Genomic DNA, 17,589 nt, shown 5'->3' with positions numbered 1-17,589 from the left:
CTTCGCGCTTCGAGGGTATTGCAACGAACGGAAATCAGACACAAAAATTTCCCCAAGCCACTGAATCTTGCTCCGCTGCCGTCCTCAAGCCGACGTGCAATTGCCTTCTGCATCAATCCTATTTCATCCCAACCTTTGTCACATCTAAACGCCATCTTCCTTGTCATGTCATCATAACACGCTGTCCCTAGACATTCAGCCGAAGCCCTTCTAAGCCCTCATACTGGTCCGTCGCCTTAACCCATTTTCAGCCGCCTGAAGCTCTCTGGCAAACCTTTCGTCTGCGTTCATGTCGCTTTCTCCGCCTGTACTTCCTCTGCTAACGGGTCGGACGGAGGCCTCGCGGGACGCACTACGTCTGTTGGCGATCATGCCGGCCATTTGGTGCGTGGTACTCGAAGTGTTGCTTGATGAGCGTTCGCTTTTGATGACCGTCACCACTGTCTGTGCGCTTGCAGCACTGGAAGCCCGTCGATCGTTCCTTTGCGGCTTTGGATATGGCTTGCTGGGCGACCTTTTGTCTTCGGGCGTGTATCTTTCTACTTGCTTGGGTTGCCGAGACAACTGCCTCGACCCACGCGACCAAGGATTAGCACCAGAAAACTCGCCTTTAACCGATGTTCCATTTTGAATCGTAGTCGGAGTGGCCGCGTTGCCGTTTCGATTCGAATCCGCCGACACTGCAGTCTGATCACGCTCAATTTTAATGGGTGTTGCTTCTTCCTCGGTATTCCCTAAGGCCGGATCGATTGGCACTGATTCTTGACTGATCCCGTTCGTCAGGGAAACGTCCCCGTCTTCGTGTTTGGTATCGTCAGCAAGGCACTCGTTCTTCGAAGGTCCTGGCGTAGGGTACGCCTCCTCATTAGCGTCATTGGCTAATTGAGAGGCGTCACCATTGGTCAAGGCGGGATCAATTAAGTCTTCTAGATTGTCAATCTCTAGTCCTGTTTGTCTAACCTCGTCATTGGCATGCGTGGCTCGTTTCGCGTTCGCCGATCCACGGGGCTTCGAGGGCTCTGCTACTTTGGCAGGATCGATGCGGCCATATTGATCATGTACACAACGACGCTAGGCCTTGTCAGTATGAGGATAATGCTGCATTCTCGAGATCACTTACCTTGCTCTTCCTGCAGTCTTCACAGGCTTTGCTCCGGCTTTTCTTCGAGGATGACTGAGGGTCAGATTGTGTCACTTCGGTACCAACACCGTCCGATATTCGTGCTTCCGGAGATAAAGCATCCCCCATGGTGCCATTGGTGAACGCCCCAGCGCCCGCCAGGGGATGATGATCAGCGCTAGAGAAGCTTCTTGGTCGAATCTCTGGCGTTCGGCGAGGTGTTTCGCCACCAGACTTATGTCGGCATTTTATACGTCGCTTTCGACAAGGATCACATGCGACTCTCAACCCATTCCCTCTGAGTCCGCTTTTGGCAGGCGTCTGTGCCTTAGTTTGCGCTTGCACCTGTGCCTGTGCTTGTGCTGCTTTTCGAGGTGAACTTCGCTCCCCGGACGGACGGATTGGCTCGGGTTTTTTTGCCTTCTCTGCCGCTTCTAGATCCAATTCAAAATCCGAGTAGACCCAGTCTGGTGCGGTGGTGTTGCCAATCTTCCAAGCACACCAGATTGCAAAGTTTTTAATCATCACGAGTGGATCGCCATATCCCTTGGGTATAGACGCCTTGACAGCTTCGATCTGTCTCTTGGTAATGTCTGGCACAGGCAAACCCGCATCTATTCGAGCTGTACGATACAGAAAATCTCGTAGTGCTGGCCAACCGCTCACCTCGGACTTCGGATAATACCTCGAATTGTAAGCTGGATCACCAGGCTCCGCTATATTTTCAAACTCTCCGACTTCGTGCCAAATCGGGTTTGCTCGCAAGAAGACATAGTCGGGATCGTCGTGGAAGTCATTCAACACTTCTTCGGGGAGCGGATCTTCATCGAGATATTTGATCAACGCATACCACATTACTTTCTGGAAATATGGATAGCGGAATTTGGGGGCAACTTTGGTCACCTTCTCGATGTTGACGACCTTGCACTGCATCTCATAGTCCAAGCGGGTCAAATAGTTGCCGCCAATCACCAAACTGTCTTCGGGAGTCCAAACTGAATGAATCCAACCCGCGGGGATAAACGCTGTATCTCCCTCGTGAAGGTCAACTCTTGTACAGTTGCCCCCACACAGGTCTCCAAGCCAAGTCTCATTTTGCGAGTCAGAGTTGCACCATTCTTCATACTTCTTGAGGTATTTGTCTTCTGGCGGGATGAAGAAGAACGTCTTCCTACCTCGCAGGATGTGGTAGTAAACAGAGGAGCCTCCGAAATCAATATGGAAATCCGTGTAGCTATCGGCAGCAGACATCAGGCAATAGAACGATACTGGTTTTTTCTTGATCCGGGTCTCCGCGTCAGCCTCCCAGACGTGGTCATCCAGATCGAGATCTCGAACCACTTTGGGCCGTCGGATAAGTCTGCCAAGTGGAGTGTGTGAAACTTCGAGACTGATAACATTTCGGATAGGCTTTTCGCCCTCGAGCTCGTAGTAGTCTGCCCATTGTTGGAGCGTGAAATGGCCCTTGGTCTCTTGAGACTTTACATCGATCACGGGTACAGATTCCTCAGGGCCGCAGAGCTCGGCCACTTTTCGGACTGTCAAGTCGCGTGGAATCACCATGTCCAGTAAGTCCTGACCACAATCAATAACCTCTTCTTCCTCGATCTCCAGTGGTGACGCGGTATCGGAACCTGCTTCTCCTCCTGCACTGTTGATGAGTGTGAAAGTTGTGGAATCTTTCGCGAGCGGATCTGAATCGCGTTCGACAGGTACCGGCCTTACGCCAAATCGAGGGTTCCATTCCGCTGGGACCACAAAGGGCCGTTTGAATCCCTCAAAATTTTCCATGAACTCCATTGTAAGCAGTTCTGGCCTGATTCGAGCGAAATCATCCGGTAGGATGTTCATCTTGCCTTCTTTGAGCGGTTGGATGTAGTGGTGAGTCGACGTCTCTGCAGATGACTTGACCACTCCTTGATTGAGACCGGCATAGTCAATGGCAGTCCTAGGACGGGACGACTTTCGCACGTATGTGGTCGGCCCGTGGATCGGTTCGCAATCTTTGCAGATATACTTGTCCACGCCTCTTGCCTCTGCCTTTGTCTTGAAACCAGCACATTCTGCATGAAACCAGCGTTTGCATGCGTTACAACTGATCCAGAACGTAGAAGTGTCATCGTCATCCACAGCGTCTAATTGCAAACGCTGACAGGCAGCGCAGACTTCGGCTTGCTGTTCCGGCTTGATTTGACGCTGCTTCTTAGGCAGTGGCTCTGTTTCAGCGAGTGTAGACTCAAGTGGTTCTTCGGTTACTGGTGGCAGAGAGTCAACTGCGGCGTGAGTTTCTCTATTCCCCCGAGCTTGAGCATCCCGAACCATTTCCCCAATCGCAGCTTCTATGTGTATTGATTCGGGACCGTCGGCAACTAACACGTCCCCTGGATGGGATAGTCCTTCAAACATGTACTGTTCTCCGGACCGACTCTTCATGCTCTGATGTAGTGGTGCGGTCGGGCTCCTTCGCAGGTTCCGTAGGGTTGAAGGTGACTGGGGAGAGGTAGGAGATGTCGATAGCTGGTGTTCAATCATCGTATCAAGCTTGGGGGTATTTGTATGGTTTTTGAAATTGACCTCGTTCTTCAACTCAAGCAGTAGAAGTGCATCTTCGTGATCGACTTCGGGTTTGCTGCCATAGTCACCGCTCGTTTTCGGTCTCTCTGCGCGAGGCGACCATTCGAGGCTGGGTAATCGCTCGGATTTGATGCGCTTCGCGGGCGGACCATTTGATGGACCGTCATGACTATAGCGACGGATATAAGATGTAGAAGGGCGAGTAGCAGTGTATGGACTTCCATTTGAAAGAGAAAAGGTGCTTGCCTCAGCCAAAACAGGGCTAGTTGCAATGGCGGCGGTCGCGAGGTCATCGATCGTAGAGCCGGAGCGCGTATGTCCCTTTCCATGTATGCGTCGACTGTCTTGCAAGAAGCCCGAGACAGGATGGGCGTTTCTCGTTGCCCAATCCAGCGATCCGACCCTGGAGCGTCCATTATGTATGCCCGCGCCACCTTTTGTCCTGCCCGCAACGTGGGCGGCGCCGTCTTGATCGTAGTATAGGTGATCTGGTTGTGCGGCGGATTCATGGTTTTTGAGGGTTCCAATTTCGGAGAGGCCGAGTCCTCTCAATGAGAAGCCGCTTTCGGGGGAAGGACGTAGGAGAAGCGAAGGGTAGTCGAGCGTAGAGGATCCGAAAGTGGGATCAGGGGAAAGGCGCTCAATGAATTCGGCGGATGGGCGCAGAGGGCTCGCACCCTGCGGTGCTGCCAGATCGTGGCTGCGGCGCCAGACGGTTGAGGTAGGCATGATTTACCGTCGAAGGCGGGTGGAAGATCAGTCGTTGTTGATGCTGAACTGGTTGCGGAGGCGGGGTTGGCGAGTCGAGCGGCGAGAAGCTATGAGAAGGAGGGCAACAAGAGCATGGCTACATTGGGGAATAAGGGGATTTGACCTCCGGCAGGAGGCCAGATGCAATGACCAAAGGATTGACTGTCGTTGGGTGGTGGGCGAAGCGTTGTCACAGTCGAGGTGGTTGTCCGGAGTTGGGTCAGTAGGGTCGAGGTAGAACGCAGACAGACGGGAGCAGAACCGTGACAATACAACCTGTACTGCGATTACCACATAATTTTACAGCGCCATATTTTCTCTCTGCGCCGCGCAGCTTTCAACAACACATTTCTTCTTCCCATTGTGATCATTCTGTTTGCCGTGCCTAGGAAGAACTCTGACTACCATTGGAATCCATCCCGCGAGCGTGACAGTCGCACCATAGCTGACCGTCTTTCAGACATTGATACACGCTCCTGTACGGCGACTTACCAATTTGGCGTAAATTCTCCTCTTGCCTCTTTCCAACATCCTTCCAAGCAAAAGGCACGCCACGCCCTCTTCAAAAGTCCTCATTGATAACCTCCCTCCCATTCAAGGTGCCACCATATTCTCGCCCTTCTCTTCTACAATGTCGCGCAGCAACAAACTCGCCCCGGAAGCAAATCGGATCCTCTTCGTCAAGAACCTTGCCTACGACATCGACACCCCAGCCCTCTTCGATCTCTTCGGAAAATTCGGTCCCATACGTCAGATCCGCCTAGGCACATCGAATACTACAAAGGGCACGGCGTTTGTGGTCTATGAAGACGTCTTGGACGCGAAACAGGCGTGCGACAAGTTGAACGGGTTCAACTTTCGGAACCGGTATTTGGTGGTGCTGTACCATCAGCCGGAGAAAATGAAGATGGAGGTCAGGGAGGATATTGCAACAAGGCAGGCAAACTTGGAGAGGATGAAGAAGGAGCATGGAATAGAGTGAAGGAGTAGGGAGTAGTGGTGCGCAGGCTGATGATGGTCCGCAGCGCAGCCGGAGTGCTAAGGGCGCAATGGCGGTAGGGCGCAAGCGGAGTTGACCGAAGTTGAGCCGTCAGATAAAATCGAGTCGACACCAAATCTTCACACGACAAATTATCCAAGTGTCCCGGTGTCGAGGTCCTTGAGTCGACCCAAGATACTGCAGAGTCAAACCATTACGAGGCGCCAGGAAACTCGCTGGACCCCCAGCATATTCACCGCTTTGACTCTGGCTGGTGGGCAGTCCTCGCGGACTTACGACCTAAGAAATCTTTGCTCGAGCCACCTAGCGAGTATAAGTACCTCCTCTCCGCCCCGACTTTCCAACTTCTCACTTCCGCATTCCACCATTTCTTTACTTGTACATCTGCACCTAGTTCAGTTCCCGGAGTCAGCTAGAAACAGCAATAGTGGGTCGTTTTACATTCACTTGCCACGTCACGGAGCACGACTGAAGGTTTTGTTCTTCATTGCACGACTATTCTTAGAATCACAATCCTAACTACAATCATGGATGACCATGTCGTGGGTGTCCTCGGTGGTGGCCAGCTGGGGCGCATGTTAGTGGAGGCAGCGAACCGTCTCAATATTCAGGTCGGAATTCTCGACGTCGACAACGCTCCAGCAAAATATCTTGTAAAATCTGACAAGCATGTCACTGGATCCTTTGCGAATGCGTCCGATGTCAAAGCTCTGGCTTCTAAGTGCGACGTTCTGACCTATGAGATCGAGCACGTCGACACCAAGATTCTTGAAGAGCTAGAAGCGGAGAGACCGTATGTCGAGGGGACCAAGTGGTCTAGGTTCCAACCCAGCTGGCACACAGTTAGGACGATCCAGGACAAATTTACGCAGAAGCAGCATTTTGCGAAGTATGGAATACCCATCTCCAAATCCACTGCAGCCCACTCGTCGCAGCAAGGGCTGATAGATGTCGGCGACAAGCTTGGATACCCTTTTATGTTGAAATCTCGAACCCAAGCCTACGACGGGAGAGGTAATTTCCCGGTCAAGTCGCTATCTGATATAGGACCTGCCATCTCGGCCCTGGCGGAACGGCCTCTGTATGCGGAGAAATGGGTGCATTTCAAAATGGAGCTCGCTGTCATGGTTGTGAAAACAGCCCAGGAAGACGATCCAGACGCGTGGGAGAAGAACACCTTGGCGTACCCTACCGTCGAAACCGTTCATGAAGACAGTATCTGCAAGCTTGTTTATGTTCCACCTCGGGATGTCTCGCAGCAAGTGGCACGCGCAGCACAGGACCTAGCTCGGCGTGCTGTTTCCACCTTTCGCGGTACCGGTGTCTTCGGCGTTGAATTGTTCCTTCTCCCCGACAACAGTCTGCTCGTCAACGAAATTGCGCCCCGACCGCACAACTCGGGACATTACACCATCGAGGCTTGTCACATGTCCCAGTTTGAAGCACAGATCCGTGCTATCCTGCCGGACCTAGCCTCCAAGATACCAGCCGGAGCGACAGAACTGACAGTCAAGGCGGCAATGATGTTGAATATCCTCGGAGGACCACAGCCTGATTCGCATATGCTGGTCGCCAAAGCCGCCCTAGACGTGCCAGGCGCTAAGATCCACCTCTACGGAAAGGGCGAAGGCCGACCAGGACGGAAGATGGGGCATATCACAATCACCGGATCAAGCTTATCGGAATGCGAGATTAAAATGCATCCTTTGATTCAAATGGTCAACGCCATACGCGTGCATCGCAACGACAGATCCATTCAACCATCTGCAGACTCAATTCTCAAGACTCGGGCAGAGCTTCTTGATATGAATCCTGCGCCGCCTCCTCGAGCCGTCATTGCCGTGGTAATGGGATCTGACACCGATCTGGCTACACTTCGCCCGGGTCTAGCGCTTCTCGACACCATGGACATCCCTTACGAAGTACACATCACCTCGGCTCACCGCACGCCACAGTACATGCTCGACTTTGGCAAGGCTGCGGCCAGTCGGGGATTTAAAGCCATCATTGCCGCGGCGGGCGGGGCAGCACATCTGCCCGGCATGATGGCCTCGGAGACCACTGTGCCGGTAATTGGCGTGCCCGTGAAAGCCAGCTCCTTGGATGGGCTGGACAGTTTAATGAGTATTGTGCAGATGCCACGCGGAATTCCTGTGGCGACGGTGGGAATTGGGAATTCTGTCAATGCGGCGATACTAGCGGCGAGGATTGTAGGATCAAGCGATGAGAAGGCACGGAAGTGGGTAGCTGATCATCTGCACAAGATGGACGATGAGAACATGGAGAAGGAGCACCGGTTGCAGAGAGAAGGCTGGAAGGTCTACAAGAAACTGGATGGTTGAATGATACAACGTTTGGGATGGTCTTCGTATCGTGAACTCCTCGATGGGATAAATGGGATATTGGACGCGGCATTGTTGAGTTCTTGACACACTTGCTGCCCAAGACTCGATCCTCCTGGGCTGTTGCAGAAGTAAGCCGTAGGAGAAAGAGCACCATGTCTAGCGATGTTGCACTGAATTGTCTGGGGAACGTGGGAACCTCGTACCAGCCAGGGCCACCCTTTGTCTTCTTGACCTTGGTCCCCCCCCAAAAAGCAGGAAACAATTACCCCTTCATCTTACACATTCCCGGACTGTTGCTTCCGGGAAGGTAGCCCATGCTTTGTTACACAACGGCCTCATGAATGAGCAGGCAGTTGAACAGGTCACAGCATCATCGGTGTGTAACTTCTCGGGATGGGGCAGGGCAAACAAGGTTGGGGTGTGCGAAGGAGGTAAATGGCGGCGACAAGCGAAAGGCCAGGAAATGAAAAACGATGAGGTCAGGTTACAACCATAAGACCAGATTTCTTGGAAGTCTAAGACTCTACCAAGCAGAGTTCCACGGACAGCGCGGAGGAAATGTGGTCAGTGCAAGGCCCGGTGTGAAGGAGAATGATTTGCTGATAATAAGGTGATACAAAGGGCGATCCCCTTGCTGGCCCTCGTTTCTGCATTCCTCCACTCTTCATTCCTCATTCCTCATTCCTCATTCCTCCTCCCCCATTCCCCATCCCTCGACCGACAATCACTGCCTGCCTCAGGTATTTATACGCAAGGGCTTACTTGTTTGCGCTTGGTTGCGGTAATTTTGTTTTTTATGCGGAGAAGCTCGCATTCCCCGGCGCCCCTGCAATGAATGCGTGAATGCTGTGCCCACAGTCCACCAGTCGACGTGTCCAGGCCTCACTCACTCATCCACACACTCATTCCTTGCCCTTCACCACAGTTACTCCTTGGGATGTCCCCCCGCCTTGGCCGCCCGGTCTGTGTATTGGGCATCAATGTCCTCGCACTTACACTACCCTCGATTGCGCGCGGTGGTGATGCAGAGCATAGTTCAGCAAGTGCGAGTAAGGTACCGCATACGGAGTACAGCACACGAAGACGGAGCACAGCTTTCCAGTATAACCAGCGAAACAAGCCCCTCTGCGCCCACATCTTGCTTAAAGCTAAGGAAAAGAAGGAAGAGCAAGAGAAGGAAATGGGGCTCTGGGCGCTGGTGACATCCGGCGCCACCCGTCATCTCCCCGTCCTGCGGTGACATCCACCTCCACCTGCTAACCTTTGATCTTCTTTTCTCCAAGGCCCGTCGCGCTTTTGGTTCCCCGGGTTGTCCATTCCGCGCGTCACCCAAACGGCGGCCGAGGAGACTGGGGCAAGCTTTCTCGCTTTTCAAATTCCATCGGGTCCCCCAACCCGACCAGGGGATACGCAACTACTGTCACCAAAAAACCTGGAAAATCACCAAAAGCTGGCAACCGGGATTCGATGACCTCCTCAAGGCGGGATAATACGAGCGTGAGATGGAGTGTATGGAAAAAGGGCATTTTGTATCAAGTAAGCTGTTTGTGACTTGGCAGCTCTGCAAGCCTCAAAACGATGGTGCAGCTTTTCGTGTGTCTCAACTCTCCAGTTAGCGACCAGTGGATCAGGACTACATACGAGGCCATAGCTACAGTACGAGTCGGAACTCGCTTCCACTTGGGCTGTTACAGTACAAGTAAGCTCCCAAAGCACCGGGGATGGATTTGCCCACCTTGCCTAGCCGAAATACGGGGAGGGTGACAAGTTTGCTTGCGTCGGATCCTCTTTCAAATCGATCAAGAGCACGTCAACCCTGAGGCTTGCAGCTTGCAGGACGAAAAGGGGGGCGATCAATCGACTCACGGATTCCACTGATGCATACCAATGAAGGGCAAACAATTGTCTCAGTCAAGGCCCAGAATAACCAACCACAAAGAGCCCAGAACCCCCAAAAGAGAAGAAACCACAGTCGAACCCCGTGTACAGAACAAATACCAAGATTTGGATGGTCTTGAGAGCTTCCAGTCAATGACCGACCGAATGGGCTTGATTGGATTGCAATCGGCTCGACCATTGCAGCCCCCTAGCCTAGCCTTTGGGTCCTTTGGCTCGGGTCCATTCCATCTCCCTGCTCCCTGGCCCGGCGCGCCTCGTGGCGCTCCGGGGAAACCTCTGGTGGCTTTTTGGGGGGTTTGCAAGGTCCAGCCGGATTCGTTTGAAATGCGACAATCCCACGTCGCCTTGACCGCTAGATTTTGGTGAACCCGAACATTTGCTGAGCACTCCCACTCCCACTCCCACTCCCACTCTGGCTTGCGAAGGGGTATATTTGATCCAGGCTCCCTCAAAAAAAAAGGCAACCCTTGTATCTGAACTTCTTCCCTCCTTCAACCATCACTCAGTCTCCTGATATAACAGTCTTCAGTTTCACTGTTGATCTAGCTCACCGACAATTATCATCGTCCACCTTTATTCCACTTACCACTCACCAGCCTCGCGGCCTTGTACATCGTACCTGCAGCAACTGCCGATCACTGCGGCTAACAAAAAATAATAGTGCCGAGCACCAGGTGTCGTGAGTTGATCATTGCCTCGATAATGTTGGGTCTGCATGAATTAAATACTGACCAGCCTTTGGCAGCTCGAACACATCTCTGTCCATTGACATTGTCTGAATTGATCAAAACCTCGACCATCCCTCCCATATCCGGAACCATGCAACGCATCTCCTACCGCTCCACCGTGCTCTCTTCGGAGACGTCGAGCCGCGACATGCACAAAGCCTTCGAGGCTTCTCCACGCCCGAAGTTCGTCTCTTATTCCGATCGACGACAGTATCCCGAGCATCATCCTCCTCCACCCCCTCCCTCACCAGTTCATTGGACCCGCGAGAAGCAGACCTGCTAGACGTCGGGATTTCAGCATGGCGTTTCGGGCCTCATGAGTGTTGCTATTGAATAGAGCTTTGTTTTTTTTGGGGGGATTTGTTTCCGCGCTGTCATTCATATGGCTTGTTAATTTGCATTACGTGTGTCTTGGATTTGGGTAATGACAACGATGTCTTGCGAGCGAGCATTGGCGTTTTCCTCCTGTTACATAGTTATATTGGCCTCGTCGTGGGCCTCCGGAGATCTCTCAGAGGACTCTCGTATGTGAGAGGCCCTGCCATCAGAATGAGAATAGATTTCCTGCAACCTCGCGAGAGCGTCTGCATCTCCCCGAACCACTTTCGCATTCAAGTCTTGGATTTCGTCCCGATGTGATTCATGCACCAGTGCCAGGTCAACCGATGCCGTCTTTTCATCCACGAATGTGCGAACAGCATCAGTTTCACCGCGCTGTCGTTTGATTTCCATCAGCTTTTCCAAGAACGATGCCTGTTTTCTCATCTGGTCTTCGGCACTTCGAGCTTCAGAAGTCTCGTTACTCCCACCCGCCTGGTCATTGACAACCTGATCATCCATCCCCGCTTCCTTCGTTGGCTTCTCCTTCTTCAGCATTTTGGCAGCCTGGCTGACCAGCTTGATGCGAGACATGCTGATCAGGTCGTAGTCGTCTGTTGATTGCAGAACCTCGGCAGCATCCAACGACCCCGGATGAGTGAAGAACATGTTTGTACCGACCATATCGGACCACATGCAGCTATACACCTGACCTTGATAGGAGATGATAGGGTTGACCGTTTCTAGGTCGAGAATCTGCACACGTGACGGAGCGGGCAGGTGTGCATTCTCATCGTCTTCTCCATTCCCGGGAGGTGTGTCGTGTGGTTGTTTCTGCGTCGAGCCCTGCGCGTCTTCTGCGCCGGACTCTACAGCAGCATCAGGACCGGGCTCATCCGGACCAGCAGGCGTGTCAGGGTCAGGGTTGGATATTTTTCTCTTGGCCGGTGTCACGGGCTTGGGAGGTACGGGGAGGTTGGACTTGATGTTAGCGTTCAAGGAGGAGAGATCAATATCCACGAAGAAGGTCTGCGCGAAAGAAAATTGTCAAGGAGCGAACAACTTATTGGGATTTTTTGGGCCGTCAAAATTAAGACGTCTTGATTTTTCAATCGCAAAAGGTCCCTACCTCTGTCTCAGTGTCGTCGTATTCATATTCAGAATCGTCTTCTAAAGGGTTTTCGGGGTGATTCATGGTGGCTGATCATCACGCCAACAATCATGCACCAATCGAGAGATTGTTTTGGGAGGTCGAGGTGTGGATGGGATGGAAAGAAGTCACCTCACTTGTTCACTTACTCGCTTTTGGGGTTCTCGCCCGAGTTTTTCTTGATGACCACGTGACCTTGTATAAATATTTCAAATGACATGTTTCGACGTCTCTCCTACCCTTCCCTTTCGCCCCTCCCTCTCACCCCTCAACGTTCCCTTGCTCGATCCATGACCAAATTCAGCATGTGCCCAGCCTCTCGACCACCACACCCTTGCAGAACTAGAGCTATATCGATATCCTCCGAGATCCAACGTGCTATAAATTACTGGCTTCATTGGAGATCTCACCCACCACACCCCCGCTCTGGCGCCTCTTATCTTCTCGCCAGACAGGGAGAAAACTGAGCGATGGCTGAAACGGCCAGCTGCAAGCGACAGGCGATGAAACAAGTCAAGATCAGCGGCTTGAGAAGGTGCCAAAGCACGGCAGGTGGATTGGTGGTTCACCGACCAAAACCGACCCAAGTCCGGATCAGGCTCTACGTTGCTGGGGTTTGCTGGGGGGGGTCAGGGCGTCGCTACGTTTAGCCAGCGCAGTTCGACGCCGGACTAGCGGCCGGAGTGTGACGAGGCCAGTGAAGTCATTGGCAACCTTTGGAAAGCAAATGACGAGTCAGGGCGAGTCTGTGCCAGTCACGTTCTGCTTCGGCTGCCCGTTATTCCCTCTGTTTCTCACTCTTCCTGTCTTTCCCTTCCCTTCCCACTTTCTTTTCACTTGCCTTCATCTCTGGCATGTGCATTTCATCTCTTCTCGTGCCATCGCTCATCCAGCAGCATGACTGACAGACTGTCCTCTGACTAAACTAGCAGCCCCGCCAATCACCAGTCAGACGCAGATAAGATCCAAACGAAAACAGAAAAGACCCCCAAACCCGCCTCGGAAAGTCGGACATTCGGTCAGCCTGCGTCTCAATCGCCAATCATACCCAAGAGTATGTCAATGCCCTCTTTTCCTTGCTCTGTTACTGTATTACGCATCCGGTGTGCGGATGTTGGCGGAATGGCAGCAGGACTCCCAGCACCCCCCAAGGCAACCACCTCCCCCAGCAGAAGGGGCTCTTCGGTAGCTTACGGCGGCGGAGAGTAATGCGATTATGATGAAAAAGTCAATGGCGCTACTCTTCTCGTTGTAATGCACTGTCCCTCCTGCCATCAGCTAAGACATATTTCTCTCAATGCAGTCACCGCGTCCCTCTTCCGGGGGCCTTGCTGGGCCGTGTTTCCGCTCTCGCCGTAACATCCGCGTGGGTGGATGAGGCTGTGATCAAATCACATCCCTTCCTTTGTTGTCAGACTGCCTCCCTCGTGATGTTCTGGCTAATCCTTTCGGGTTCGCTCTCATGTGCAGTGGCCTTAGCCTTGGGGTCGCATCATGCCAGCCAACCACCGCTTACTCGATCATTATATACCGTTTCGGCGGAACCCTCTATATTTTCCACCACTTCCTCCCCCGCGGCTTGGGTCACTCCAGCACACGACCAACTTCTCCTCACCGCGCAGGCGCCCTCAGACACTGACGTCGATCCGGTACCCTCGAGTGTCATCGTCCCCGTCGACCCCAGCAGTACTCAACACCACTCTCCATATGAAACGGTGACCGGGAAGGCCTTGGAGGCAGAAGAGCAGATGGGTCCCGTCAAGACAAAGGCCACCATTGGTGTGCTGTCGACTATAATATTTTACATGTGCGCCAACAGCATCCTGCGGGCAACCCGTCCAGAGGTATTTATTTGGCAAGACGAAGACCGAGAGGAGTCCAGTTGGATTGCTACCTCCCGGTATTGGCTCGACAGGAAATGCTGTCGCTGGCTGGGAGTCTGCGGTGCGTTCCACATGCACTACATCTCAGAGCACGACAAGTTCGGCCACCGTCCCTCGATAGATCACAGAGAACGCTTGGTGGTTCCCACCCCCGACTGGGACTGGCAACATGCCTGGACTGAGGGCAATGATCGACCTGAAGACTGGACTCGTGATGAACGGGTGCTGAGGGAGATCCCAAACTACGTCTTGGAATATGCTCCTCTGGTTCACCTCTACTCGGGGGAACAGTTCTGGCCGTGTGACATTGCTGAGCACCTCTACCACATCACCCCGACCTTGAACTACACCCCGGTCCAATCCGAGCAACAACATCCGTCCCTTCAGAACTTGGACGATCTCAACGAGTGGGACAATGGCCGGTGGGTGTATCTGACTAGCAACGACAACGTGGAAGAACGGCCAGACTGGTTGGAGGGAGAGAAGAACATCCCAACAGGACCGTCGAGGCCAGATGACCCATTCGAAGACAACGAGGGTTGGGTCCACAAACCAGGAAAGACATATCTCCAAGGTGTGAAGAATGCATTGGACGACGCGAAAGAATGGTTTGCACCGGACTTGGATGGTTTCGAGGAAAGTGATGATTTTCAAATGACCGCCTCGGGCCAATCAGAGCAGACACAGGCAGCACGCCGGGTTCACCATGAATTGAGACGCTCAACTGCAGATCATGCGCCGCCCGACAGGATTCGAGGGGGCCGGAGTGACGCGCCTGCTGTCCTCGTCACCGTTAACAAGGGCCATGGCATCGTCGACGCCTTTTGGTTCTTTTTCTACAGCTTCAACCTAGGGAACGTGGTACTCAACGTGCGATTTGGCAATCACGTGGGCGACTGGGAGCACACCGCCATTCGCTTTCAGCACGGGAAGCCCAAAGCTGTTTTCTTCAGTGAGCACAATTTCGGGTCCGCCTACAGCTACGAAGCTGTGGAGAAAATCGGGAAGCGACCCATCATCTATTCCGCTTATGGCACTCATGCCATGTATGCCACTCCCGGCACACACCCTTACATTCTGCCCTGGGGTATCCTTCATGACCTGACTGACCGCGGCCCCCTATGGGATCCCGCTTTGAATTCGCACGCTTATACATATGACTACAAGAACGACACACTGCGGTCATCGAACCGCACGCCGACCGCCCCTACCAACTGGTTCAACTTTGCCGGACGCTGGGGTGACAAGTTCTATCCTCTGGGTGATAAACGGCAATATAGATTCGCCGGACAGTATCACTATGTCAACGGCCCGCTCGGCCCCAAATTCAAGAATCTAGGGCGGAAGAAGATCTGTCAGGGGCCTGAGACCGCTCCGTGTGTGGTCAAGAACTGGCTGGGCAGTGGAGATAAGATTGGCCATTTACGTCTGTCCACTCTGGAAGAAGAGGAAGGCGACAACGATCTATAGACGAGTGCAGGGGATGTGCCGACGAGACACGGATACGGATGCGACGCTTGTGATGCCTTTGAATTTGTTTACAGTCCTTTGATGACCAGCATCATGATACCCTTTGCAATACAGGATTTTGGGGGGCACGGCGTTTTTAGGGGAATCACCAAGGATCTTTGTCTTTATACCGCTTGATACCCTCCTGCCATAGACTTGGTTGGATGTCTAGCTACTGTACCAACGGCCTGAATATGAGAACAGTGAGTGAGGGGGAGCGAGCGACCTACCTCGAAATTGAAAGAATTTGAGGTTGAACGGATTGTTCAGACCACTAAAAGCAAAGCACACAGTTCTATGCCATTATTCCATTCCGTGCTGTAAATTCAGTTTAACGGGGTATCAAAGTTAAGAGGTCGTTGTATTGCTTTGCCTTGCCCTGCATTGCCCTGCATTGGCATTGGCGTGGAAATTTCCCCGAAGGTCCGCATTAATTAGAAATACAACTGTGCACAAAAGAACTCGGTACTTGGGTAGATAACGTGCACAAACACACCGCTACGGGTACAGCATGTACCTACGGAGTACAAGTTAGTTTCATCGGTACTTACTTGTAGGTAGGTGCCATGCAGAATTCGAGTGTCAACCAGCATTAGCAGTGCTCAGAGTGTGCATGGCTGCCTCGTCAAGTGTATATCCGTACATGACTAGCCGCTGTTATAGATAGTTCCACAACATCCAAGAACCTAAGAACGGAGCACGTACCGTAGTTGGGCACTCCGTCCTGTAGTCAGGTACGTACGAGTAAGTACTGTAGTTAGGGCGGGCAAGGGTTGGTCTGCGGTGTACCTCATCTCGGTCGTCTTCATACCACACCTTCCATTCTCTCCGAGTACCGACTGCGAAGATGTGGTAGGTGGTTAGTGCTTTCTTTTTTTCTTCTCTTCTCCCCACTCTGTTAGTGCGAAAGGGTCTTCGCCATCCCCATTTTCGATCACTCAAAAAGGCACCGAGTCCGTGTCAAAACTCCCCCGAGCAGGGACATCATGATCGTAAGGCTATGGAAATTGGGCCAGATTCGAACAGTTGGTCCGGACCACAACCTCATCGGCATCAGGTGGATCCGGTCACCCCATCTGTATCCGTTTCGAGCTTCCTCTCAGAAAACCCTGGTCCTTGGGCAAACTTGGACAGGCAAAATGAAAGTTGACTCCTACCAATGTTGTTCTAAACCACCCGGCTCTAATCTCAGGGTGACCAGAATTGAACGACCATCTCAAACATTTGTCTGGTTCGCTGGTAAACTGTGGCCACCGGGCCATCACTCGCTTCATTTTGCGATCCTCTGTCGAGATGCCGATACTCTGACTGACAGCTCCGAACCAATTTCATGCCATGACAGGGTGAATCCATGTTTCGCAAACAGTTGGGAACTTGACATGCTTGAAGTATTCAGGGGAAATACCTGCTGCGGTGACGTTTTGCCAAATCTGCCTACAGTTGTTGAATGGATCTAGGTGAATAGGGATGGCCTGCTTTCTTGAGTTCGTACACTTAGGGTCTGGCAGCTTGACAAGGACGAAACATGGTCGGTAAAGCGTGATTGCGAGAGGTTTTCCCGCAGATCCGGGTCCTCGATCGGCCAGGGTCGTCGAACGGATTCCTTGTGCTATATAATAAGAGCCGGGCTGTTTGGTGGTCCTCGTGGGTCTATATTCCTCTAATCTGGTTTTACAGCACCACCATCCTGTTTTCGCTAGGCAAGAATTCGCTCATGCTGTCGCAAACGATGAAACCGGAACTTTGTCAGGTCCTGTAGAATATTTGTGACTGATGAAGGCTCGAGCCTCTGGCCGGTCTGCATTCGGAAGCCAACAGACTCGTTTTGAGCGGAAGAGAGGGTGAGGAGTGGCCTATGTTACAAGTTGAGTCGGCTCGGTGGTAGATATGGGCTTTGGGTTGATCCGTGACTTACCTTCAGCTTGAGCGTCAGGGACTCGTGCACCGTCGAGACCTTGACCACTACCTGCGATGTTATCAGGACGTTGCCAATGGCAAAAGCTAAGATTAGTTATCCCTAGATGGCACATCGTCACGGTTTCCTCGAGCCTTAGCTGTTCTGTAGGAAGTCTCTTGTCCAGGTGCCACCGCTTCTGCTTGTGAGTTGCTGGGTGACCGAGCTACTCCTTGTTCACTGCTGCTTCTGGTTGGTGCTTGCTTTGACCAGAGGATCTGAATATTCCTTGGACTCTTCACTATTGGACTTGCCGAGCGTGGGGAAATTAGAGCCTCTGGTTGATGTGGCAGCCTTCGACAGTCTTTCACTGAGGACTCAAAAATCTTCTTCCAGTTGATCTTCGCTGGATCGAATCA

The 17,589-nt window shown here is 52.5% G+C and overlaps 5 protein-coding genes across 5 annotated transcripts; 3 read left to right on the top strand and 2 right to left on the bottom strand.

The window, feature by feature from the left end:
• Positions 1-210: 210 nt before the first annotated feature.
• Z519_00848 (uncharacterized protein) lies at positions 211-4,423 on the bottom strand (the record flags this gene model as incomplete). Its single annotated transcript, XM_016758605.1, has 2 exons — positions 211-1,071; positions 1,121-4,423. The coding sequence occupies 2 exons, from the start codon at positions 4,421-4,423 to the stop codon at positions 211-213; spliced, it is 4,164 nt and encodes a 1,387-aa protein (XP_016625854.1).
• A 652-nt stretch (positions 4,424-5,075) lies between these two features.
• On the top strand, positions 5,076-5,426 carry Z519_00847 (uncharacterized protein; the record flags this gene model as incomplete). The annotated part of the gene is made up of 1 exon (XM_016758604.1): positions 5,076-5,426. The coding sequence occupies one exon, from the start codon at positions 5,076-5,078 to the stop codon at positions 5,424-5,426; it is 351 nt and encodes a 116-aa protein (XP_016625853.1).
• A 545-nt stretch (positions 5,427-5,971) lies between these two features.
• Z519_00846 (phosphoribosylaminoimidazole carboxylase, ATPase subunit) lies at positions 5,972-7,786 on the top strand (the record flags this gene model as incomplete). Its single annotated transcript, XM_016758603.1, has 1 exon — positions 5,972-7,786. The coding sequence occupies one exon, from the start codon at positions 5,972-5,974 to the stop codon at positions 7,784-7,786; it is 1,815 nt and encodes a 604-aa protein (XP_016625852.1).
• Positions 7,787-10,884: 3,098 nt separating this feature from the next.
• Z519_00845 (uncharacterized protein) lies at positions 10,885-11,929 on the bottom strand (the record flags this gene model as incomplete). The annotated part of the gene is made up of 2 exons (XM_016758602.1): positions 10,885-11,763; positions 11,864-11,929. 2 exons carry the CDS (start codon positions 11,927-11,929, stop codon positions 10,885-10,887), a joined length of 945 nt encoding a protein of 314 aa, XP_016625851.1.
• A 1,385-nt stretch (positions 11,930-13,314) lies between these two features.
• On the top strand, positions 13,315-15,237 carry Z519_00844 (uncharacterized protein; the record flags this gene model as incomplete). Its single annotated transcript, XM_016758601.1, has 1 exon — positions 13,315-15,237. One exon carries the CDS (start codon positions 13,315-13,317, stop codon positions 15,235-15,237), a length of 1,923 nt encoding a protein of 640 aa, XP_016625850.1.
• Between the last annotated feature and the right edge of the window lie 2,352 nt (positions 15,238-17,589).

Source organism: Cladophialophora bantiana (genome assembly GCF_000835475.1).
Source record: "Cladophialophora bantiana CBS 173.52 unplaced genomic scaffold supercont1.1, whole genome shotgun sequence".
In the NCBI taxonomy this organism is placed as follows: Eukaryota; Fungi; Ascomycota; class Eurotiomycetes; order Chaetothyriales; family Herpotrichiellaceae; genus Cladophialophora; species Cladophialophora bantiana.
This window is presented reverse-complemented; position numbering and strand designations above follow the sequence as displayed.